Source organism: Enoplosus armatus, chromosome 8 (genome assembly GCF_043641665.1).
Source record: "Enoplosus armatus isolate fEnoArm2 chromosome 8, fEnoArm2.hap1, whole genome shotgun sequence".
NCBI lineage: Eukaryota > Metazoa > Chordata > Actinopteri > Centrarchiformes > Enoplosidae > Enoplosus > Enoplosus armatus.
In genome coordinates, this window is record NC_092187.1 from 21,642,532 (window position 1) to 21,668,483 (window position 25,952).

The 25,952-nt window shown below is 42.1% G+C and overlaps 1 protein-coding gene across 1 annotated transcript; it reads left to right on the top strand.

The window, feature by feature from the left end:
- cd34 (CD34 molecule) lies at positions 1 to 16,330 on the top strand. The gene is made up of 8 exons (XM_070909879.1): positions 1 to 82; positions 11,126 to 11,206; positions 11,407 to 11,657; positions 11,869 to 11,946; positions 13,818 to 13,929; positions 14,103 to 14,155; positions 14,886 to 15,035; positions 15,829 to 16,330. The coding sequence occupies exons 1-8, from the start codon at positions 1 to 3 to the stop codon at positions 16,018 to 16,020; spliced, it is 999 nt and encodes a 332-aa protein (XP_070765980.1). The 3' UTR covers positions 16,021 to 16,330.
- The last annotated feature ends 9,622 nt before the right edge of the window (positions 16,331 to 25,952 follow it).

Here is a 25,952-nt window from a genome sequence, read left to right on the forward strand (position 1 = left end):
ATGCCCGCGCCCATGTGGAGAATGAATGGGCTCTGGAGGAGGATGGCTGGAGTTCTGGTGCTCTGCGCTCTTTTGCTCAGCAGTGAGTACTCTTATGATTATTGATATGTAGTAGCTTCTTTTGCAACTTTGGTTCACTCTTTTACTTTCTCTCCCTAAAGTTACCCCCCCACACAGTCTTATGTGTGGAACTGAACTTGTTTTGCTTTGTTTTTGTCTTCAAGAGTCTCTAAACATTAGTGGGAAAAATTCGTACATCGGTATGTTTACATCAACAGTGGCTTTTTACAGACTAGTTGGGGGGGTGCTTTGATGTGTTTTACCATGAGGTTGCACACAGATGCAAAGAGGCATGGTTAGCGGTGGGGTGGCTGCAGACACAAAGGGTCTGCTCAGGAGTGGAAAGTTGCAGTTGAGAATAATTAGGCTTTACATCCTGCAGTGCATCTGGGTGGAGCTAATATGTGTTTGAAAGTGTGTAAAAGGATTAAAACCACACACACACACACACACACACACACACACACACACACACACACACAACACAGCCAAAATAGATAAATGTATTTTGAAATATATATTAAAACAGTTTGGTCCTATGTGTTGCATGGTAATATATAACTGACTGTGACTCCAGTGAGTTAGAAATATATTTCAGGTGCATATGAGTGTGTTTGAGCTGCATGTGTGCTACATATAACAATGTGACCACATAAGCTAGTGCGTGTGTGCGATCATGTGGGCGTGTGTGTGTGTGGACTCACTGGCCAGTCCACTCCAAATCAGTCTGAGGCCTGATGCTAATTGCAGGGTGATGTATGGCTTGGATGGTGTTGCTGCCTCGCCAGTTTGTGAAGCAGGACTAGTTCTAGTTCAGCCGCATGTAACGACTTCTGCAGAGCCATTAGGCCCCATCTATGGGCACGGGGGGGTGGGGGGTTGGAGCATGTTTGCAGCGACCTTGGGAAGTCTAGGAGGAGTATCCCAGAACTGATGAAAATAACTAAGGGCTTACTTTAAAAGGGAAAAGATCATGGGATGGCGGAACGTGTTCGTAGTTTGCACAATAAAAAGGCACACCACATACCGTCTGCATCAGCAGCTTAGCAGATGGTAATTAGATCTACATGGAAATCTAGTTACTCTGGGCACTCCCTGCCAAGACCTTAAAGCCACTATACAGGGACAGCATTTTAAGACCAGCCGTGTATATATTTTTTATTTCTCTTGTTTATTGAAAAACAACTGTTCTACCATCTTATTATCTCTTTGTTTTTAGCCATTTCTAATTATGATTATCAGACAGCTTCTGATTTCTACTTTAAGAACATCACATGGGTGTTGCCTCAAGTCTGCTGACCCGTCCTCAGTCTTTTTTTTACCACATCCAACAGGAGTCCTCCGATCACACCGACCTGCTACATGGTTGACACTTGTGTCCAACTGGCAGTGAGGTGTGAATTTGCAGAGGCACGGTCACATGTGGCTCCAAAAGACGAAAAACCTCTCTCTTAAATGTATGCCATGGTTTATTGCCTCTACATCCTGCCAGCTCTACTGCTCTCGTGTGGCTATTTCTATGTTTCTTTTGATGCATTTTGCACCACCAGCCAAGTCACGAGAGACAATCTGTCCCCTCATTGACTCACAATATAGGACTATGTGACTGCAATGGTATATGAGTCAGAGGTCTGGCCCCCAGTGACGTCAATATTGATTCGCAGACAATTTTAATGTTTCATGCTCTATTTTGGCCGTCTTGATCAACATAAAGAACACTCTTTGTCAAGTCACTCTTTCCTGATAAATGCAGAGGCGCTCCGCTGCACAGCTCCTGTCCTGCTGTGTATTGTTCTCAGCGTGGAATCATTGTGAATCAGAAGGTTTAATCAATGCCACATTAGATTTGGTAGCAGTGATGTTGTTTGGCCCTCACGGGCGAATGGGCGAGGCAGCTGATCCTAGGCCTGTCTTAAAAACATGCCTTGTAGTATTTGTACAAAACAGAGAAGAGCCCATGAAATGAAATTGTCTCTCTCTGTGTCTCGTATTTGGAAACCATGGAAACCAGCACACTCATTTTACAAAGGCCTTGGACTTACTACTCATATGGTAACATATCAGATAGTATGCAAAGTTGCTTATGGAGGGGGAAAAAGTGACATTTTGAAGCACTGGGCTCAGTCAAAGACAATGTTGTACTGGCATACTTTAGACTGCAGCTAAAGTCGCTGCAAAGAGCAATTCATTCCAGTTGTGGATATCTAAAACTAGATAAATACCATTTGCAGCGGACAGACATCTTAGTTTGGATTTGTAGCTTACAAACAGCGATTCAGGCAAACAAGAGTAGAAGGTGAGTGGATGGAGGGCGGGATGCAGGAGAGACAGGATGAGAGCCTTTGATGCACTTGATTAGTGAATGTGTTTAACTGTGTTTATCAGAGCAAACATCCTTGTCACATATAAGCAGGTCAATCATCCAGACTCCTCGGCAAACACATTTAGTTTATGCTCCCACTTCCCGTGGCTGTCATTCAGTAGTTATGCAGGCGTGCAAATATGTAGCGCTGACATGGGCATGGACTGTAATGTTGGATGATGTCATTCAACGCCTCTTGGAGTACGTTATAAGCTGTCTCTCCCTCTCTCAAGATTTTGGGGGAAAACCCAAGCTTCAAATCTGCTCCGGAGACGGGAGAAAAACATCTTGTCTTGCTCATTTCAGCTTGTCATCTACAATAATTTTTTCTGTTGCTAAGTCAGGGCCTCAGGCAGAGCTGAATGAGCTGTGACGATCGCTGTTAGAATATACCACATTAAACTGAGAAATTTGCTCGTGGTTGGGAGATTCCAAATTTGGTGTGCATGTGTTCGTGTGTGCGCATGCGCAAAGCCGCCAATGCTCAGTAGATATACTCTGTAAGATGCACACACATATATACAAGTGCCCTTCACTGATGCAAGTCATTGAAGATGGCATAAACTGAACTCAGTGAATACAAATGAAGAACTCACAGACTGCTGAGTTCTGTTAGAGAAAATGTGAAAAATTGTCAAGATTAAAACCTTGAGGACAGCACAAACTTCACAGAGAGTAGAAATCCACATCCATATCTCCCTGCACACAAATGTACAAACATGTGTTTCTCAGACAGCAGCTTCGCCCTGCCAACCCAAACATGGGCAGAATATTGCCACTCTCTTTCTCATGCCCCTCGGCTGTTGACCAGCATTCTTTCTGTCCCAAGTTGTGATGGTAAAGTTTGATTCACGTCATCTGCTGGAGGGCGTGGGTCTTTTTATATAAGCCTTGGCAGATAGTGGTCTTATGTCAGGCTAGGGTGTGTGTCCACTTGGGCTCAAAGTTATGGCTGAGGAGCCACGTGAGCTCGCAAAGTAATTAAACCTGGAGCCTGCGTTCTGTCAAACTGCCAGTTTGCTTCAGTGATTTCTACATGTGAGAGAGCCAGATCAGGCTACAGCTGAAATCATTCAAATATTCTAACAAACACCGCCTGTCATAAGTGTCCTTTCTGTTACCTCGTCTGCTAGCCCAGTACAGTAACAAGGAGAGGACATTTCAAAATGTATTTTCTCTCTTTGAATTATCTTCATTTGAAGCCAACGCTTTTCCAAAGAAAACATATTAATGATAAGAAAACAAAGCCACTGTCACCACTGACTAAAGGATCCTCCAGGAAAAGGAGTTGACGTGGAGAAATAGATCGTCTAGCAACAATATTTACCTAGTGAAACAATCTTAATGAAAAGCAGACGCTGTGTTAGCATTCAAATCTTCCTTTTCCAATTACTGCTGTTCTGGTGAGCTTATTGTTCCTTGTTCCCCTGGCACCCTGCTGCAATTTTACAGCTGTTGGGTTTTACCAGCATGAAGTAGGGGGGGGGGGAAAAGACCTCTCCTCCGGTTTCTCCTTCATTTTCAGCCCAGAAAATTTGGCGGGACAAGCAGCACTGATGCGGAGAAACTCCAGATATCGCTGCTCAGATCGAAATCACCCCTGTGTTCAGCTAATGAGCAGCCCCAAGATTATAGTGTGAATTCCAAAACAAGAACTTGGAAGCACTCTCTGCTTCTTGTGTCATCCCCGCCTTTTCATGCTGGCTCAAAGCTAAAACTTCAGCAACAGCTCAGTGATCCCTCCTCACACTGATTGATCCAAGGTCGCGGTGATGTCATGCCGAACACCGGCAGAAAGCAATGGGCGCTCATAGCACATAGTGTATGTTGGATAACCAGGTAGGGCTGTCTTTATGGAGGGGTATACCGTTTACCCCGGGGAATAAAAGCACTTAATGAGCCTCGGCTGAGGCCCTTTGACTGCCAGAATAATTGCTCCTGGTAATTAATGTTCAGTAAAAGGCATGTCGCTGAAGCCTTGCTTTATACGGCCTAATTGAAAACACAAGACTCTGTTCTTGAAGGTCCTGAGTCTGGACACCATATTCATTTATGCTGTACTCTTTTTTTTTAAAAAGAAAACTGCAGAGTTTAGCCATATCTGGAAAGCTATCAGATTGTTGTTGTTATTTCTCAACCTTCCTCTGCCACTTTGGCTCCTTAGCCAGATTGTTTAGGGCCATAGGTTTCGATATCTTTTTACGACCTCTCCCCACACAGTCTCATGTAAAAACAGCAGCTGGAATGAGTCCATGGACATCTGCTGTTGCAGCCAAGCGCCGGTTCTGACACAGAGAGGAGAGGTAGCTGCTGCGGCTTCTCGAAGCAGCTGGTGTTCCAGTTTCTAATCCGCTAACAAAATGGATAGACTGTTTTGGAAACGCAGGTTTTAAGTTTCACTGCCCTGCTGAAACTATTTTAATGAGTAAATTAGGGATTGAATAAAAACAATGGTCAGTAGCTGCTATCAATCATAATATTACCTTTTCGTCCTTCTCAACCGTTTTCCCAGCCTTTGGTTTTATAACCCTGTATCAGCGTACATGAAGGAAAGAGCCAGTATAACACAGAGGACAGAGGTCCCTGTGCTGTACATCCAGTATAACAGTTAATGTAGATGTAATCCCACCCCAGGAGTGTGTGTGTGTGTGTGTGTGTGTTTGTGTTCCAGAGCCTGTGTGTGTGTTATCTGTAGCCCCCAGCATGTTGACCTCTGCAGTTCGAAGAGGTCACTGAATGCCGCGTGCTGTGACAGCCACATCCTGTCCTAGGATGTGCATGGATAACATTCCACAAACCTGTTGTTAATTCCTTTTAATTTTTTTTTCAAAACTAACTTGTGTTTTGATTAAAAACACCGGGGGCGTCGGCAGGGATGGAAAAGTCAACTTTTGCCACCCGAAACAAAAATAGTTCTCTCGTTCGGGACCCGAGCGGTGTATTCCTGGGATGTATTTTCTTTCTGATTGTCACTGGAGTAGCAAGTAGTAGTAAAATGGACTGTGGTTTCCATAGCTACAGTCACCAGTGTACTCTTTCAAATTTTTTGTACAGCCCAAGAAGTTGGACAGCGTAGTAGTCATGGTATGCTATGAGACCACATTACTAACCAGAGGATAGTGTTTCTATTTTTGCAGGAACTGTTATTCTAGCCTACACTGAGATTGTGTCTCATCCAGTGCTGAAACAATTAGTAAATTAATCTATTAGTTGATCAACAGAAAATAACAATTCTGATAATCAATTCATCATTGAAGTCATTTATGGAGCAAAATTGCCAAACATTAAATGGTTCTGCCCTCTCAAATGTGAGGATGTGCTACTTTTTCTTTCTGTTTTTATTGTAAATTGGGTTTGGGTTTTAGACATTTGGATATTTTATAGACTGAACAATTGATTTTAAAAAAACAACGGATTGGATTAATCGTTTCTAAAAATAATTGGTTGCAGTTTAAGCCTCATTTCTCCATCTTGGTTAAGTCCACCCTCCCTTTCAAGCATTTCAAGTCCCAGAATTCCCTTGAGGGTCTGTGAGACTTAAGGAATTCCTGACTTAAACTGAAGGGGCATTTCTCCTAGTAGGGAATGAAAAGAAAGGAGTGAGGGGGTGCTTCAGGGTCTTCTGTGGACATCTGGAAGCAGGGGACACGGATAAGTAACGAGAGGAGGGTGTGGCACAGTATGACAGCCAAGGTGTTGTCTCGAAGGTCTGGGTGGAGGTCAAATGCAAGTCCCAAGATTTAGAGCTGAAGCTTTTCCCCCTTACGCATGATGTCAGAGACTTCACAGCTCTCTGACAGTGCAGCACATATGCAGGGAGGGAAAGAGCTCCCTAAGGAGACTTTCTGCAGCTGCTGTCCCCTGCTCATACTATGACTGCAGCCGTTTAATGTGTGACAGCGTTTGTTTCTAGTGCAATTTCCTCGCTCATCCCCACCCTAAATCCCAGCCCTGCAATAACAGGAAGGGTGAAAGATGGCAGCTACACTTCAGGGAAAGAATGGGAAATGCTGTGATAGATGACTGAGGCAGGGACATGGTGAGTGACTGAGTATAGGACCAGATAGCACTATTCAAAATATACTTACCCTCTATCTTAAGTGCACATACACACACACACACACACGCAATCTGTTTGGCTGCAGCTGCTTGTAACATAGCGGAGGGTGATAAAGGCACGCAGTCCACTCGTGCAGCGTACTGATGCCTCTGTTCTAGCTGAAGGCGAGCTCACTGATCTTAAACGCGATCACTACACACTACAGAGTCCAAAGGCACAAAGACAAAAAGCGGTGGTCTAACCTGATTCTAAAACTGAAAGGAAAAACTATGATCTACAACCTGGGTTCTATTTCTGTAGCTCTGGCTGTAGGTTCTGTCGATAACGCTGTACTCGCGTTAGTAATTGCTGAGATCCCAGAACAAGATTTAAAATCCAGCTTGGCAAGAACCTCAAGCAGTCAGACGATCATAGAATCATAAATGTAAGAAGGTTTGTGTTCGTGATCTCTTGCCTGCCCAAAGCATACAGTAGTTCTCCATGGGCTTTAACAGACTGAGAAAGGAAAGCAACTGTGTGTGTGTAAATGGTAAATGATCTCACTTATATAGCACTTTTCAACCTACACGGTTCCCAAAGCGGGCAGCCGGGGATCGAACCCACAATCCGCTCTAACCAGCTTTACCACCCGTGCAACAGTGCTAACCAGTGCTAAGACTGTGTCTGTCTTCCCTTGTCTTATCATGTCAGCATTTTAAACTGATGTCTATACTCCTTCCAGAGAAAGTTATGCACTCTAGATTCTCTAGCCGTGTGATTGTAGGTGTGTGTGTTCATGAACGTACGTGGGTGTCTGTTCGTGTTTGGAAGGCTTTCCCCCAGCGAGGAGGAGGGTTGAAAGGAGGTCGTCTGGAAGGAAACAGAACCACATGTAAAAAACGTAGGATCTGGCAACTTCAGTATGTAAATTGATGATAAGACACAGTCTCCCCTTCCACATTATCATCTCTCTTCCCTGCTCTCCCCTGAGTCCACTATAGTCTGAATGCCTTGGAAATATATGATTCACCACCTGACACACAGCTGAACCTTGGAACCCTCACATCTGCATGAATGTCATCACTGTCCTCGTGCATGCATCAGTCCAACCACAGCTCGAGTGCTACAGAACGTTTTTGTGTTTGTGTCTATCTCAGGCTTGTGGTATGATTTATTTTCAGTGTGGACTAGATCCTGGAATTAAAGCAGTAAGTGATGATGTTCAGTATAGGTTTGTCGTTTCTGTAATGACCCTTCTTAGTCCATTTCTCCAGATACAATCCCCCGCAGCCAGTTGTGAAATTCTTCCAAAGGAATCGGATTGCTTTATTTATGGACCTGAATTCTTATATGTTTACAGTGTAACTGACTTAAGGAGTTGCTTACATTCCCTTGGTGTTAAAAGTGAAGTACATGAAGTAAAGTTGGGTCAGCCTACAGACCAGCAACTCAGTAGCTGCAACACATCCCAGCAGCATGTCAACAATAGCACAATAACGGTTGTGGTCCTGTAAATCGTCATAGACAGAGCAAAGCACTTGCCAGGGGCTACGTGTGCTCAATATGTAAGCAGGCATGGTGCTGTAAGGCACTTGAAGCATCCTACAAATTACATTTGTCATTTGCCGGTGAAATATCTTCCTTCGTCCTGCCTTATAATTGCTGTTGATTTGTCCAACCACAGGCGAAAAAAAATGCAGCATTTGAACTGTCACTCACCATCCCTGGCCCACACCGTATCCTCTCTTTAACATGTGATTTAGTTCTTTACATCTGGCATGGCCACGCACCACACACCACGTCAAAGACTGGAACACCCAGGCTGAAAGCTTCAAGGAGGACAGCCAGGGCAGGAAATCCACTTGATGTAGTTCAGTAGTGAAGAACCCAGTCTGCAGCCTCGGCCTTGTGCTCCCTGAACCTATCAAAAGATTCTCTGGAGTGAGACCAAGGCTGTGTTTGTGGAGTAGGAGTGTTATGTATGTTTCTCTGTGTTTGTGTTGAGACTGGAGGTCCTAAGGCTTCATGTTGATGCTGAGTAGCCTGGCTGGAAACACAGTGAGATTTCTCACACAGCTGCCTGAGGTGTCTGTGTCCACACTGGTGGAGTGTTACTGCATATAAACGTCTGACATACTGCAGGGAGCTTCAGCATGTGGCAGTTTAGAGTGAGCAGTATTGGTGTGTATGTACGTGCATCTGTATCAGTAAGCATATATGTGTCTTTTATATATCTGTATGTGTGCAGAATATGTGCATGTAATGTGTGTTTAAATAAGAGAACACATTACAATGATTTACACTTTAAAGAAATTAAGGAGGTTTCTATAAAGTATAAATAGCCAGCTTATTCCAGTCAACACTTACTAAACTGATTGGACAGTGAAGTGCTTTAAAAACATTCCATTGATACTATTGGTCCTAATAAAATCTTTATACCTATGAGGCATAAAGTGAGGTACTAGGTTAATTCAGTGGTGTGGAGGCTAAACATTTTTGTCCCACATTATTGCTCTATTAAACATCGCAACTCAAGCTGAAGGCAATTAGCTGAAGGCTCTAATAGCACAGTTAAACATTAGGATTTATACCCACTTACACCAGTTAAAATGCAGCGTATGACCAGCTTTGGACAAAGTACAGCCAGTTGAGGCCACTGTCAAGGTAAAATGCACTTCAGGAGAGAACATTAATTACAGAGCCTGGACACATAGTATTGTGGTGGCCACTCGCTAGCTGGGGCACTACCTTTTGTTTGGGGTGCTAACATTCCTACAAATAGTTTGGAAGTTATTTCAGAGTGTATTAAAGTCAGTCATGTTTATAGGATTGCAAACACACGCTAAACATCACCAACTTCACCAATCCAGCGATTAACTAAATAATGTTAGTGGTTCACCAAACACATTTTCCTCTGATTGCAGCATAGTTTTGGTTAGACGTTAAACTGTTTACACATTATATTGGTTTCCTTCCATGTGGAGGGGAGTGTTTAGAGATGATGGTGCAGGATGAATTGGATTACAGTGCTGTAGTCCTTGTTAGCCTCTGGTTTATACTGGAATTCGTTCTCTCTTTTTGAAAGGCAGCTTGATCCCTGATTGGGGCCTAAACACATATTGATGCTACTTCAGTTTTCCTTTGTGGTTGTTGCAGTGGGTGTAGGGGTGACGGGCTCAACTGTACTAGAAAGAGTTCTGTGTGTATGTGTGTCTGTGTTAAAAGTTAAAATGCTTGTCCTATAATTGAACAGGGCAGTCTAACATTATCTTGTTGGCTAGATCAACAGATATTTACCTGTCATATTAATCTGGCATTGGACTTTAGACTTCAAAAGGTGATTCAACCTAAGGAAGCCACCCTTTCATTTGCCCAGAAAAACCTCACATGAACTTGGGGAATGCTTTCCTACTTTTCTCAACCTTCCTTTGCCAGAAAGGTCTTACCGCCACCCAACTTAATCCCAAGATTATTACAGGAACAAGATCTCTCCCAGAGGATGGATGTGTAGTCAGGCCATGACCTTTTGACTGAGCTGTTTATTTGCATAGGCTGCAGACAGAGAGAATTAGCCCATATCTGACTAGTAATTACTTAGAGCCCCTGAGAACACATTCCAAATTGGTTTGGCATCTTTGGGTTGGGCGTGAGGTACCGTTAAACTCTGTTTCCCGAAGCGCCCCCCCCCCCCCCCCCCCCCCAATCCACGGTTGGGGTTAAGGCTTAGGTTAGGTCATAGTTAGGTGTAGAAGTGATAATTGGTTGGGGTTAGCGTACGTTTAGGGTCTGATAAAGCATCTCAAAAGATGCCTGTTTTGGATTAAGCATAAGGCTGAGTGCAGGTTAAGGTAAGGGGAACCCACATCGATGGGGAAAACAGATTTAGACACAACACCGGTGTTCTAAAAACAATGGGAAGTTAGTTATTGTTGGTTTGGCCTGCTGATTTGGCCCATACCAACATGGCCCACACTTGGAGCTGCAGCAGAGGATGTGAGAGCTCAGGGAGGCACTTAAGGTACTTTATAACCCTTGGCACTTTGATAGCCACAATTTAAGTCAAAATTCATACTCCTTATCGAAGTCATAACTCAGTAAACGTACAACACATAGACATGATGCAAATATTTGTAGTTTCAGTATGATTTACACTTCCTGTGGATATTGTTAACTCTGATTTCCATCACAAATAAATGTCCATAAATCCACTTAGGATTCACAGAAAATGATGCTCATTATAACTCCAGAACTTGTCTGTGAATCTCCAGGTTTTTACATTTTCTCCAGTATCAAAGTAATCCAGTGATAGTTGACTGTACATCCAAGTACATTGCAAACAAGAACTTCTTCTAGCTAATTCAGCATACTTTTTATGGTACCAAATTGCCAAAATGTAAACAAATATAGGCTAATAAAAAAACAGCGCTTAAGTTGTAGCTCACAGCTAACTCAGTGCATCCATGGCAACATAATACCTCCTGTTTACATCCCCAAAGTCACCAAATTATGGGAACTGTAGTTCCCAAACTCAGAGCATGATTATAATCCCCTAAATCAAAGTAGGACAAAGAATAATAATAATAGGACGATCGGGGTATCCAAACGAGATGAAAGTCAAAGTGTTTAAGTTGCTGTCTCTCTCTCTGTGTCTTCCTTCCTTGCAGGTGAGGTGATGTGTCAAGATGAGGCAACAACACATGCCACAAGCGCACCTGCAGCTGATCCAGCTGCAGACGCCACTGCTGGTAGGAGCCTTGATAAGCGTGCAATGAGACTTGAGATCAGCACTGGGGTCCTGGCAATTATTCCAGAGTTCAGATTTTCTTAATTTATATCCACTTCTAAGAGAGGCTATAATGCCATAGTGCCATAACAAGTGATAAAGCTTTTACACATCCGGTATGTGCCCTTGTATAATAGCATCGTCCTTGGATTGTGTTCTTAGTGACAGGTGCTGCGGACTCTGCTGCAGCTCCAGACGCCACCGCTCCTCCTGTTGCTGTTGGTGAAGAATCTGCTACTTCTGCTGCTCCTGGAGATATCCTATTCCCAGCGACCATTATAAACTTGGCAATCAATCCTGACAACCAGGATGGGGGCACCTCGGGGACCACCGCTGCACCCAGTGTCGCAGTCAAAGCGGGGGATGCACCCGCTAACGTCCCAGATGACTCCCATATTGTTAAAACAGTGGTGGTGAGTACCTGCCTGTACCATGTTCAGTTGGGTTAGTTGAGTTAGTATTGCTGTCTGTAGAAGAGCTGTCTTGCTGTAAGAGATACCACTTTTGATTTGAAGATGTGTTTACAATGGATGACTGACGTTGTGGTTACAACCAGATGTGCAAAGTGTGCGGTCTTCTGCCTGACCTCATTTGCCTATCTGACCTGGCTTACTGTCTCCACAGCCTGATGTGAAGTGTGTTGGAAAGGATGACATCCAAGAAAGTAATGCTGTCAAGCTTGTGGTGGAAACAGGTGATTGTGTGAGTATGAGTTTATCTCTCTCTTATCTCTCATAATGTGATTGTAAAAGTAAAATGTTCTCATAAGATATCAATCCACCACCACCACCAAAGCTACATCCTACCACCACCTTTATGTTATTCAGCTTGCAACAATAGCCCTCCACTCCTCCCTGCCAACCACAGGCAGTAACGAACTACCAACAGCTGAGATTTTGACATGCAGCATTTAAGACCACAGTGGAACAAGACGAGAGAGCTGAGCCCCCTTACCTTCTGGTGACACGTTCTGTTTACCAAGACCTATATCTGGCCCCCTGCACCTTGGGTTCAGAGGATGTGGCTTACTCCACTTAGAGGAAAAAGATTAACGTGTTTTAAAGAGCGGCAGTTGGAAATATGGCCCTGATAAAGGCAGATCTTTTCTCAGACATTCCTCAGGCGTTGTAAATCTTGAGACTGTGTTCCTGGCGCGAGACAAATGAAGAGGAGGGCTGATGTTTCCTCTATTGCCTTGGGGTCCTTAAGACAAAATGAGGAATAGCAAGGGTGTGGTTTCATTTTCTGGGTTTATTATGATACACAAAGCTGCGTTTCTCAGGTTTTTTTACACTAGGAATGGAATATACAAAATTCTCAAAACTAATGAAAATATCATATTTGGAGCCATCTTCGAAAATAATTATTGTTTTCCCTTTTACTGTTAAATCCTACTTGTGTGTGAAGTTGCAGCATTCACGGGATGTTTAAATAGAACTTGCATTGTACAGTATGTCAGTCCAGGTGCACAGAGCCGAATCAGCAGGTCAGATCCCAGCCCACATACTTTAGTTAGCCTCTATTTGGGTCATTACTGTATCATCCACAGAGCCAGGACCATCTGCAGAAGTCATCTGTCCAACTCAACCTGAAACTAAACATGGACTACACTGCCAGAAGCCTTAGCCAGCTGATGATTAGTACAAAATGCACATAACAAGGTTATTCTCTTCAGGCAAGTCGTGAGTGAATGGCATGAAAGACCTTGATAAAGGAACAGCCTTTTTCAATGGAACAAACGTAATAAAGCAACAATGCTGTGAGTAGTGGAAAATATGAAAGGTCTTTTTCATGCCTCTGTAAATCTCCCAAGTCATCAGTCACTATGACGGGCAGTGTCTAATATGACAAAATTAAAAACACACATTGTTCCCCTTCATACCTGATTTCAGTATAGAATCAAATCTTTGTGTTTTTTCAAATGCAAACCTACTGTAACTCATCTGAACTCCACCCATGGGTGCAGGAGGCCCTCCAGAGTTTCTTCCTCCCTGCCTCAAAGATCTGGGTGTTACAGCAGAGTCCAGCTGTGGGCCCACTCCCAACTAACTGAGGATTCAGGGTTTGCTCACAGTGGCCTTCTGGGAACACTGAGAGAACTGTCTGCATTACATTACAGAAAGTGAAGAGTGTTCCCAAGTCTCAAAGCCTAATGTTGTGCAATGAGGTGATATCATAGTTCAGGGTTAAGGTGGGAAAAAGAAGGTGTGGTCAGCGAGTTTTCCATCCCTCTGCGTTTTGTCTCCATTACGCACACAAAGGCCTACGTGCGCCGATGGTCAGCGGGGAAAATTCAGGAACACAAATTTGATTGTTGGCCCCAACTATCACCCAAAAGAAATAACATCTCTATACTCTGCGTACGTAGGAAGCTGCACGCTGTGATATTTTTCAGGCTTTTGCAAGTTTTGAGTTTAGTTCATGTTTAATTTGATTGAATCCCTTTTGCTTGCACTTTGAGAAGCATGATCTCATGAAAAATGAAAAAGATTAAGTTTAGTCAGACTGCTATTGTGAATTAGTACAAGTGTGTATTGTACATTTCCCTTTGTCATACAAATCCTTTCTTATAGGAAGCAACTAAACGCATCATTCAGGAGAACCCTGCAGGCTGGTGCAACACGGAAAACTGTCTCCTAAAAGTCTTCCAAGAGGGCAACAGGATGTTGGTGGCCAGCGATAATGGTGGGTATTGATGGCGTCCATCAGTATATAATAACTTGCACACGCACAGTTTCATTTTGTGACAATTAAGGTTATAAAACGTCAAATCATTCTTGTGCTATCGTGTTGAAGCAAAATACTACATAGACCTGACATAAGTACTGATATATTTGTAATATTCATTGCCCCTGCAGCTGAGTTGGAGACTTTGGCAGGAGCACTCCAGAGTGAACATTTGAAAGACAAGGTAAGAGAGCACTCGATGCTACCAGCTTGAATATGATGCTGTGAAGGTGAAATATCCATAAAAAACGAGGCAAGTCCTTCACTGCAAGGCCTGCAACTGAAATGAACTCTTATGTTCCAAATCCATACTACAATACATACTTATTCTATACAGCAAGTACTAAATACTGTTTGTCATGTTGTACTGTTTTAGCAGTTAGTATACAAAAAAACAACATCCTTTACCATTTTATAGTAACAGGAAATGAATAAAATACGTGTGACGTTGGACAATAAACCTGCAGCTTCGCCAATTAAACGTCACAAAGAAAAAGTGAGATGTCTTTATTAAGATTTAATACTTTTTGTTTTCTAAGACATTTCTAGAGCTACAATTCACTCACCTCCCACAATTTATTACATTTGTAGCTGAGAGATGCTCCTCCATTTCCTTTGTGCATTGCACTGTGGGAGAACAAGAGCCTATTTAAGAATCAACTTACTGCATTTAGTATTCGTACTGTCTGGAGTATACTTTTCCAGTGTGAACACAAAACATAGTATGGATTTGGAACAAGCTACTACTATAGTTAAAAAGCAAAACACTCCACTGGACAGGCTATGTCGTGGATGACTGAGTTGACTCTACACAGGCCTCTCTCTTCTTTCCGTTTGAATGAATAATGATTTTATATGGTTTCTAATTCACACACATACTTCTTTTGACAACAATCTCTTCAACTTGTTTGCAGCTGGGTGTGACAAAGACTGAGACCCCGTCCTCATCAGGTGGCTCCTCTGTATTTGTGGGAATACTGGTCAGTGGTCTGCTTGCCGCCTTTGCAATCACTGTAGGTTACTTGAAATGCCAACGCAGGCCTGACCCCAAGGGAGTGAGGCTGGTAAGCACATTTTCTGTTAAGAATGGCTGTACAATATACTGTACTGTATGTTGCCTCTGTGGACCTCATTTACTTACTTTCTGGTTTACATGTTCATGTTGGCTCCACAGGAGTCGCCCCTCAGTGGTGCATCATTCAGCACAGAGCCCATGAACTGAAAATCCTTGCATAGATTTTGCCTTTTCCACCTCACACACTGCATAATGCTTAGTTTGGTCATGTTTGAAATGATTCCAACTTGTTCACCTGAAATGTTTCTATTATTTAATTTTTAACACTTATCTGAGTGACCTTACATATGACCTGTAGTTATGTTTTGTCATAAATATGTAATTTTTTCACCATCTATTTGCAGGTTTCCACCATCACATCCCTCATTATAGATTCAGTAACACTATGAATAGATTTTCTCGGGGAAAGTTCATGTTTTACTACATATGAAATCAACTGCACTATTTTATTCCTTTGGAATCAATTGTTGCCACGATTTAATTAGGGAATGTTGCTGGCCAGATATCACAGAGAATATGCAGAGAAAGAGTGAGTGTGCGTTTACCAAAGACCCACACCCTGCTCTCTGCTGCCTTCTTCATCTGCAGAGCTCACTGTTTCATCTACTAGCCAGGCGCAGCTGTATCGCATGATGGAGACCACATTAGAGGATGTGTTTGTGTGTTTAGAAGTAATAGTGGGAGGGTGTGGGGGTTGGTGGATGCATCTGTGTACATACGTGTCTCTATGTGCATGACAGAACTGCGTCTGATCGTCAAATCAAATTGTGCTGTATTTGCAGGCAGAGGAGGCCTATCCAGTAGATCAGGAGAACCAGGGGAATACTCTTGTATCCGTGGCCCCCCTCAACCCCCCTCCAGAAACCCAGGAGAAACCCAGCGTAAATGGAGAGTCCCCTGAGGCAGCCAAGACCCAGCCTCCTCCTCCAACCAACGGCCACTCCACCACCAAGACAGCAGACACCGAGCTGTGAAAAAGTCTACAAATAACTGCAGCCCAGGAACTACCCCCACAAACACACCCATCCACACACACACACACACACACACACACACACACACACACACAGACGTCTATGCAAACTCACCTCCCTTTCTGAATCCTCTCCTGCCCAACCACTGCAAAGCAGTGGACATCAGGGACTAGAACAATCTCCTACATCAACGCTCCTCCTGTAATGGTCCCTTGCATCCTCCTTTGGCCATGTGCCTCAATAAACATCAGGAAAACTAGTCTGATGATGACGGAGATGGCGGTGATGAATGATGCTGATGATGACGAAGGCTCAGTCCCTGGGTTGTTGACGGCAGGGAACGAGAGCCAGGAGACGGGGCAGTTCCGGGTGGGAAGAGAGTGTATTTTAGCATTAATCAGCACTGGTTCCCATGATGACTGCGGCCTCTGGAGTCACAGCCATGTGCTGTCAACACACAACGTCGTCAGGTTTAAAGCTCAAACCAACCCTCCACTAGTAAATACAGCATAAGCACATCAGTGAAATAGTTCCTTCGTTTATTGTAAAGTCATGACAGACAGAGAGGAAATGAATCACACTGCCTTGAAATCTGTTTACAAACCTCTCAGAGAGAAAATCCAATGGGCTCTGATCTTGTTTGTCTGATTGAGTTACTGATCGAATGTGTGTATGTGTATGTGCTGCTTTCAAATCCTGCATGTGCGTGTTAACGTATACTGGCATCTGTACTGTGCATGGACTGTATGTTTATTCATACATGCGCCTGAGCTTGCTTACTGTGTGTATGCGTGGGATGACGGCGAGCGCTGGATTTTGTGAGTCTCTTAAGTATGTGAGTGAATGACGAGTTTGAATGTGCATGTGACATTAGCCACGAAAAAGCGTACAATGTTGTAAAATTGAGTTGACGAAGTGATGGCTCACCGAGTTGCAGTCGGTCCCCGTGGTGAGGAGGGAGGAGGATTGAAGTTTTAGTCACATCATTTTCTTAAAGAGGGGTAGCCGCAAGGAATTCTCCAATCTATCACTGCAAACTGTAGTGAAATCAATCACAAAGCCAACAGGCCTCTTTACAGCGGCTTCACAGTCGCTGCTGAAAATCATGAGACTGACTGTCCGACCAACAGACTCATAAAGGCCTCGGACGCAGAGCCTCTTACTGTCAGCTCTGTCCATCCATTTCTCAGTGTTATTCTCTTTTCAATATACTGTATATGCTCTTTTTACTATCAGTACTCTATTGAGCAGTATGTATAGTATGGTGCCTTTTTTCTTTTTCTTGTCCTGTTTTTATTTTTTGTACCCACACTTGTTATGTTCCTTCTATGTGCCAAAGAATTTCATTTCATATGTTGTACTAAAACATGTACATCTGTGGCACCTTTTACAAAGTTTGATCCAGGTCATACAAAATAAAGAAATATGTTCAAGGTATGTTAAAAAGAAGCATCTAGTGCCTCAAATCTGTGATTTTTTTTTTGTCTTGTAAATCAGTAAATTCTTCCTGACATACCTGAGATTAAATACAAAAGCAAACTGCAGTGGTTTTTTGGACTGGAACAAAGAAAAATATGCTGATATATAAATGGGATGTCTCGCATTGATTTCTCCTTTCAATCCATTTTGTATCTTTTCATTGCTAACATTCCTGTGCGACTTTCATTTTACTATCACCCTGTAGTTTAAATTGGATTTAATGTGAGAAAATAAAATGCAAAAAATAAATAACTTTTTATGAACTTTCACGTTTTTCAGTCTCATTTTATTAAAAAAAAAAAATCAATCATAAGAGTTGAGCGGGAAGAGCAACAGGGTTTTTAGCCACAGAAACACACAGGCACGCACATACATACATCTGTGCTCTAACACACGTTGAATTTAAATCCCACACAGCCCATAAGGTCTCACAGCTGGTTTGCATAAGCAGTAGTAATGACATCACTTCACGCTGTTTTGTCTTTCACAGTTTGGGTGGGGCAGCGAAAGCATCCACCAGCTGTCTTTTCTAAACGGCGCAGGACATGTTCATGAGCACTGTGTCAGTCCAGAGTCGACTCGCTATCCATCATCTTCATATACGTATTTTTAAATTATTTTCTGTCGCCATCCGCTGTATGTGGCAGTGTGGCTAGTTTATTTCCCATCCACTCACACCCGTCTTTCATCACAAGATCAAGCCCCATGTGAATTCCTACCCTGCCCTGTCCCCTTCCACACCCCTACAGGGAAAATATTTCCTCAAGGCCATTGAGCAGTGCTGCACAACGGTCCTGTTGTCACAATACGACACAACCGCAAAGCCATCACAAAAAGCACATACCACAAATGTAAATATATAGGGTTCAATGTGGTCATCCACAATCTGAGACTGGCCAACTGCTGCACGGTGCAAATTTAAACGGTGTAAATCCCAGTGGACGTGAACATTGCTGTATGTACACTGAGACATCTCTGTTATTTGCAACCTATCTGACCTTGAACTCCTTGAGGTGAATCATCAGCTAAGATCTCATTTTACACACAGTGTCTCGATTAAAGGAACCAACAGACTCCACCCATGTGAGAATATCGAGTTCACTTCTCATTTAATTGTCTGACCCACATTCACTCATTCCTATGGCTCTCTGTAAGTCTCTGTCAAACATAAAGGGTTGGTTCACTCAAATTACACACACACACACACACACACACACAAGGAAATTCACATGTTCCCACTAAAAGTATCTTGCCACACAGATAGTTTGATTTGCCCAGCTTTTGAGATGTGCATCTCTGGGGTTTCTGCCATGATTAAAAAACCAACCAGCAATATCTATTTCTGTGCTCACAACAAGGTCTCTGGATTATGGAGACCTGGTTGTAAACACTGTTCAGTGGAACTATACTTTCTATGAAAACTGTTAACAGTGCACTGCGTGGATTATCCAGAGTAAAGCAGACATTGCTTCTTGGAAAGAGATGCTGTTGAATTGTTTTTGATATAATTTTCCTAATTCTGGGAGAACCACAAATTCCATTCAACTCCATTGCATTGGGGTTTGTGGCAGAAATAAAATGAATAAAAATGTTTTATTTGTAATCTGGGTCAACCGACCCTTTAAATTTTCCACCCATCGGCCCCTGTACCCCTGCAGTGTATCACTCCAAGTCTTCTCTTCCACAGCTTTTCTTCAATGTCACACAATTCCCCCAGCTCCAGCATGCTCCCCTCCCATCCTTCATCCCATCCAGCTCTTAAGTTTCTCCACCTCTCTATTCCGCCATCCAGCCAAGACTAGTGTATGTGCAGTGGAATCTGGGATTGTGAACAAAACTCAGCTGGTTGTTTTTATTGTGGGGTGGCTCCCCCCTCAGTGTAGTTACAGCTGCCAAATACGTCATGTTTTCCGTCTCCATGCCAAGGCACGCCCCTTCTAAACTCATTGATGGTAAGATAATATTGAGTGGAATGGAAGGATTGGAGGTAAAGGAGAGCACACAAGGGACCAAGTGGGACCCTGAGGTCAATAGGTGTGGTCTGCAGGGTGAGCCTGTGATGAAAATGAAAAGCTGATAAACTTTCAGGTTCATGAAAAGGTGGCAGTGTTAGCAGAGGAACATCAGGCCACAATTTAAATAACCATCATAATAAATCTTTTACTGCAGACCCATCATAACTGTTACATCATGTCTCTCCTCTTCCTGAGTTTCCTGTTCTCTGAGAAAATACAACAAGGAATGTTTACCAGCTTCCTTCCTCTCTGGAACATCATGTATGGGGTTGATACTGAGTGGAAAACTGTGAATAAGACAACATGACCTCTCTGAAGCTTCGTCAATAACAAGATCTTCTCTGTTAACAAGTTTTCCCACTATGAAAACACATTATATTCTGTGATTATTATGGGCACCATGTAGTTATTCCCAGAGCAATTAAGCACAAGACAGATAAATACCAATGCACATGCTGGGAAATGTTGACATCCTCCTTTCTTTTGTCACCACAGCCTGGGAAAGAGAGAAAGCCATCAGGTTAAGCAGCGAATCAGTGAAGCAGAAATTAATTGTATCATACATCTAAATAAATATGGTTTAAACCTGCAATAACCAATTTATGGCCACTTGGGGGCAGCAGAAACAAGCAGTGAACACAACACTGACATATTGTCCTCTTGTAATTTGATATGGCGATCTTATTATCAAACAGTTGCCTATTAACTTTGCAGATATGGAGCAACATTAGCATTCACTTGGAGTCATGTGCCCGGCCACCTGGCGGATGTAAGTCCAATATTGGCTGTGTTTCCACTAACTCCTGGGGGAAATATCAAACTATAAGCCGCCCATGTCTTAGCATACAGTATATTCGGGTCACTATCAGTTTCTACACAAGTTAATTAACCTGCTAATTTGAAAAACACAGGTAATTTAAAAGGACTTACTTTTGTTCTGAAGGTATTTCCAGAATCCCCAAAGACTCTTCAAACCATGTGAATAAAAAAATATCCCTCTTGTTAAAATGTGAAAAAAAGATTTTTAGTTGCGCCTCTGTTTCCGAACCAAAACAAACATGGCGGCCCACCGGTTACCTGGTTAGAAAACAGGGTCGCAACTTGGGAAACGGGTTAGAAATCGTTTTAATCGTGCTGCTGACGGAATATTTTTCATTCAGATGGGTTGAAGAGTCTCTGGGGATTCCGAAAATATCGCCAGAACGGCGGTAAGTGCTTTAAAACAACCGGTTTAATCGCCAGTTAACTGCAGATGGTTACCTCTGAAACAGCTCCAGTATGCACACCAGCTAGTTGCTAACTTTATCTCTCTGCTAGTTGTTGCTAGGTAGGTACAGCGGGTTTTATCATCATCATTATAGCCACATCTGCAGAAATATTTGTAAAAGAAGATAATGAAGAAATTGCTAATTTATAGGCCAAGCTAGATAAACCAATTCTCCAGGTGCTACATCCACACATAGTCAGAGTAAATAGATGAGTGCTAATACAATATAATGCTCAGATCTGGACCTGGAAAGGAAGGTACAACACAAATCTGTAAATATGCTGTTACCATTCAACTAACTAATTCATATAGCAAATACAGTTATGACCAGTTTGAGCAGGTCAAGTTTCAGATGTGTACTCCACTTGAACTTAATGAAAAGATTTATGTTTTTGACATCTTGGCAGCAGTGAAAAGGTTTTCTTTTTTTCTCATGCAACACCCTTGCATGAACACAACAGTGTGCATCCACCCACAGTCACATAGACGTTCTTTCAAAATCCAAAGTGCATGACAACTGGAGAGAAACTTTATATACTTTCACATACTTTGGAAAAAAAACAAACATGCATCATGGGAAATGTACTATGCAGTTTAAAAGCTGGGATCCACATTAAGGGAGGGGTCCACTGTAAGACAAATATGGGGCCCCACTGACTAATGTGCACACATGAGGGCGTGACCAGACACATCGTACATGTAACTGTCCCATCAGACAGCAGTGTCAAAGGTCAGTCAGTTTTTAATCGATTCTTGTGTAATGACAGTTTACACTTTTAGCCCTGATAAAAAGTCACTACAGAATTTTAGTGTTGATAAACTGCAGGTTCTTGTCATCTATGTGTGTTATGAGGCTATACTTTTATATGAACTCTTTTTAAATGTCCTATCTATCATTATTGAATTTTCAGAGGAGTCATTTGCACCATAGTATCCCTGGAATTCCTAAAATTGCTAAAATCACTGTTAAAATGAAGAGACTGCGTTGCATTATGAAAGCAGTGAATATACCAATGAACGAACGAAAATTGAAAAGCTCTGATTTAATATTTTGTCTCCATAGACACCTAAACAGCAAATAACAACGGAAACTTAAATGATATCCCGTCTGTTTCCTGCACATTGCTCTGTGCTGTCGTCTATTCCCAACATCTGCTGAGGGAAACAATCTGGAAGGCATTGTCTCTTTTTTCCAGTGATGCAACTGTCCACAGAAAGCACACATCACACCCTGTAGTAAACTGCAGACCACGCAGTTGATTGCATACTAACGATAATTTACTAAAGCTGACTTAACTACTGCAGACAAATTGCACAATAACACTACATACCATAGGTTTTATTTATCGGGCTATTATTAGCCTCTAAATGCTTCAACTGAAATGTTAATTTAAATGTACACACTTTGAAACAGCACGTCATCAACATTCTGCAAGTGATTTACATCAGCCCACCTTGAAATAGTCCAAATTTTAGATGGAGTGACGCATTCAAAGAAGTGTAGTTTGAATGTGATATTGTTGGGTTAGGATGCCCCCTGCTGTGGCCTTAGGGGAGAACTGGAGGAAAACTAAAAACTGCAAAGTCAAAGTGAAAAGAAGCAAATAAGAAGCAAACTGAAAGCAAATCATTTGATTTTAGAAATATGATTTATCGGGCCCACTGTAGCCATGTGAGAGTCCACATGCTGTTTTTTTCCTTACGAGCTTTACGCTCTGCCACACAGAGGCATGATCTGCAAGCAAAGGACACCGTGGTTCAAGCCTTATGTTGGCAGACATATTTCTTACTGAGTACCGTGGCCTTGGCACTGGATCCAAAGAAGCGGATTGGTTTACAACCTCCATGTATATGTACAATTGAAAATTGTCAGTGAATAAATTTAATGTAAGCAAGATAAGATAAAGATAAGAAAAACTAAACTTCACTGATTCCATGCAGGGAAACTGCAGCAACACAAAGAAGTGCAAGCAAATTGAATAACCATGAATAAATAGAGTAGAGCATCTACTATATACAGAGTGAAGCAGTGAAATTACTATGTACACCATACATAAATAGTAACTGCGTAAAGTGTCATGATTAAGTTAGGAATAAATGATTGAATATTAAAATTGCACTTGAATTTGAACAAAAATTGCACTTGAGGTAATGGGATTAGGTGGTGGGTAAATAATGTATGTAGATGTAAAACTTTTAAATTTTTACACACTTTTACACACCAGAGTTACTTCATTAGGCTTCATTAGGCATTTAATGTGCCAGAAGCTGAACATATGGTACACAGTAGCTTGAGATGACACAGTTCAGTACACAGTATATCGTTTTCCATGTCCGTATTTATATAAATATTTTGTTTTTTCTAATAGCTTTGTGATTCACATAGCCATAGGGCACAGGGGGTACACTATATTTGGTAGTATATCCCCTGATGTAAACTATCTGATAATTCAAAACTTTCGTGAACTCCTTTATTTTTCTGTTACTTTTATTTTTGTATGTAGCCTAACATAATCTTGAAATACTACATTATCAGGAAGTGGTAGGTAGGTGGGTGTATAAAGTGTGGGAAAACCATGTTTTTGAAAGTTTGGAAAGTCCGTAAAGTCCAACATCAGAGCGACTTTACCGCCGTGAACTTCGGCATCAAGATGATGCTCAGTCAGGTTTCACTTTTCGATGATGGGAACAGTTTATGACCACAAAATCAAATGCTACAGTCTTCTTGTTGATTTTCCTCCATCTTGAAATGCGAAAATATCCAGCAGAATAGTGAGCTATTATAGGTAAGATCAATAACTGATCATTTAATTAGAATTTTGGTCTGACGTCAGGTGAACTTGTGTCCTACATTAGGCAAATTTATTAATAAAAACACATGTATGGCCTTGAAATCGCCTATTGATTAGCAAGGACATATTTGTATCGACTGAATGTGCTTCCCTAACATGGTAACCATCCCGCTGCACTCTCGCTCCCTAAAAAGAGAAGAAAGAAACGTAATTTAAGCTAAAACCGGAAGTTGACGGAAGGGAATCATCTCGCTTCGTCTGTTCTTCTTCCCGCTCTGCGCCTGTTTGTAAACATGCGTCAAAAGCACGTGATCCTCTCGAAGCCTTTTGGAGCGACGTCCAATCAGGAAACGGGGGTGTGTGCGAGTGGGCGTGGCTTGGTTGTGTCGCTGTGAAAATGTCGATGGACAAGGTTTTTCGTTAGTGCAGGGGACCACTCTCGATTTGATAATAACTGGGGGGGTTGATGGGAGGTAATGGCAGCAGTGACGGAGTAGTGATAGTGAAGGCACCGGACGTGTTACGGAAGAGGCGCTGTCGGTAAGTCATGTCCCCCTTCCAAGAGAAGCTGTTTATGTACATCCAGTCCTGCTCCAGTGAATCATAAACCATCATCTGCATGGATTTAGGTTATAGTGCGTCTGTGGTGGACGGTAGGCTGTTTTTAGTTACGTTTAGTAGCGTGCTTCATTGTTTTTCTTTCTTGTATGATGTTTTAATAATGTTACAATTCACGTGTTTTATTCGTTAAGTGTTTGATTGTTTTAAAACTGTTCGAAGGTATCTTCTTATTAAAGGCCATTAAGAATTACGCACGCCCGTGATTTGATTATTACGATGTAGTGCGCAGTTTTCAACGTTGTTTCCCACGTTACCCGGAAATAAGCAAGGTATTTGCACTCAGCTGTGTCCTTATAAAACATGTCTGTGCGTATTCGTTTCTCATTTTCTTCGGAGCCAGTGAGAGGGCAGAGGAGCAGGGTGGGATGGAGAGGTGTGCTGGATGCTTGCTGCAGGAGGATGTTGCGCACTTCAATTTACCTCAGGAGTGAGTGGTCTGTGCATCCATGCGGTACTGCGTAATTATTTTATTTATGAGGTAGATGTTGTTGTTGTCTATGTCTATATTAATGTTGTTGTTTGTTAGTAGCAGTTTAGACTTGAATATAATTCAGCTTAATGTCAAAATTATAAGTTTTATTTAAAGTTACAGAGGAGGGGAAATACTTTAAATTGGTGTACTGTCAAAAATAATTAAGGAAAACTTAATGTTGCTACTTTTTCAGGAAGTTTATATTATAGGCCACTGAATTTTGTTACTATTGCACCTGTCAGAGTGCGTCATACTGTGTATAATACCATTTCCAGCTGAGCATTAAATTGTAACATGTAAAGAAATGTAAAATTAGTAGTAATTTCATTCAGTAGCCTTTTTCTGTGTATAGGCCTAAAGTTAAAATTATGTAAGGTTGTTTTTCCCATTGTTAATTTGTAGAAATAGATTTTCTTCAATGAGTTTATTTGGAAAAAAAACATGTCATTCATTCCTTCTAAAGGCTAATTGTTGTTTTTGGAAATAAATACTGCGTGCGCCTGCTGTGCCAGCGCCTTGACTCAGCTTCATCCATCCAGAGGTTTCTATGTCATACGCACTTTTTATTCCTGATGTAAACAAACCCCCCAAAAGCAATACTCTTAGTCAACACAGGATGGCGTATTTCTGCAGGCTTAGATCTTGTACTGAGCGTGGAGTTATCAGAAACAGGCTTGTTTGAATGAGTCAGATATTATATTGGGAAGTACAGATGCAACACTACAGAGTGAGGGTAAAACAGCAGTTTGAGCATCTAAATGAGGGCAAGTAAATGTATGTTTTTATTCATCTTGTGCCTCATAACTTTGTTTACAGAAGGACTGGCACGTCCATCTGTTGTGCTTTGGAAAAAAACGGCCTTACATCTCTTGACGTCAAAACTCCGGACTGACTGCAGTCGGCTGACCAATTGATTTGCTGACTGCTTCAGAGGCACAGTAAGAGAAAATGTTGTTTAATGGCATAGCTCAAAGGATATACATATTTTGGAGAATAAATTGAAATTGCTTGCCTTCCAGATAAATATTGCAGTTCCTCACGGAACAAAATTAGGTATTACTTTCAACTTTCTGTGCAAGGTAAGAGCCACTACACTTCACAGCAAACACAGCCAGCAGCATCTCAGACAAGTGGCACAACAGTGCAGCAGGCTCACTGTTTATATCTATTATCTTCAACACTTGACTAGCTGCATATTTGCATTATTTAAGTGCAGGGTGTGGCCAGTGGTCAGCAGTTATATACATACATACATACAACCAAAATAAAAAAGTTTACAATGGCAC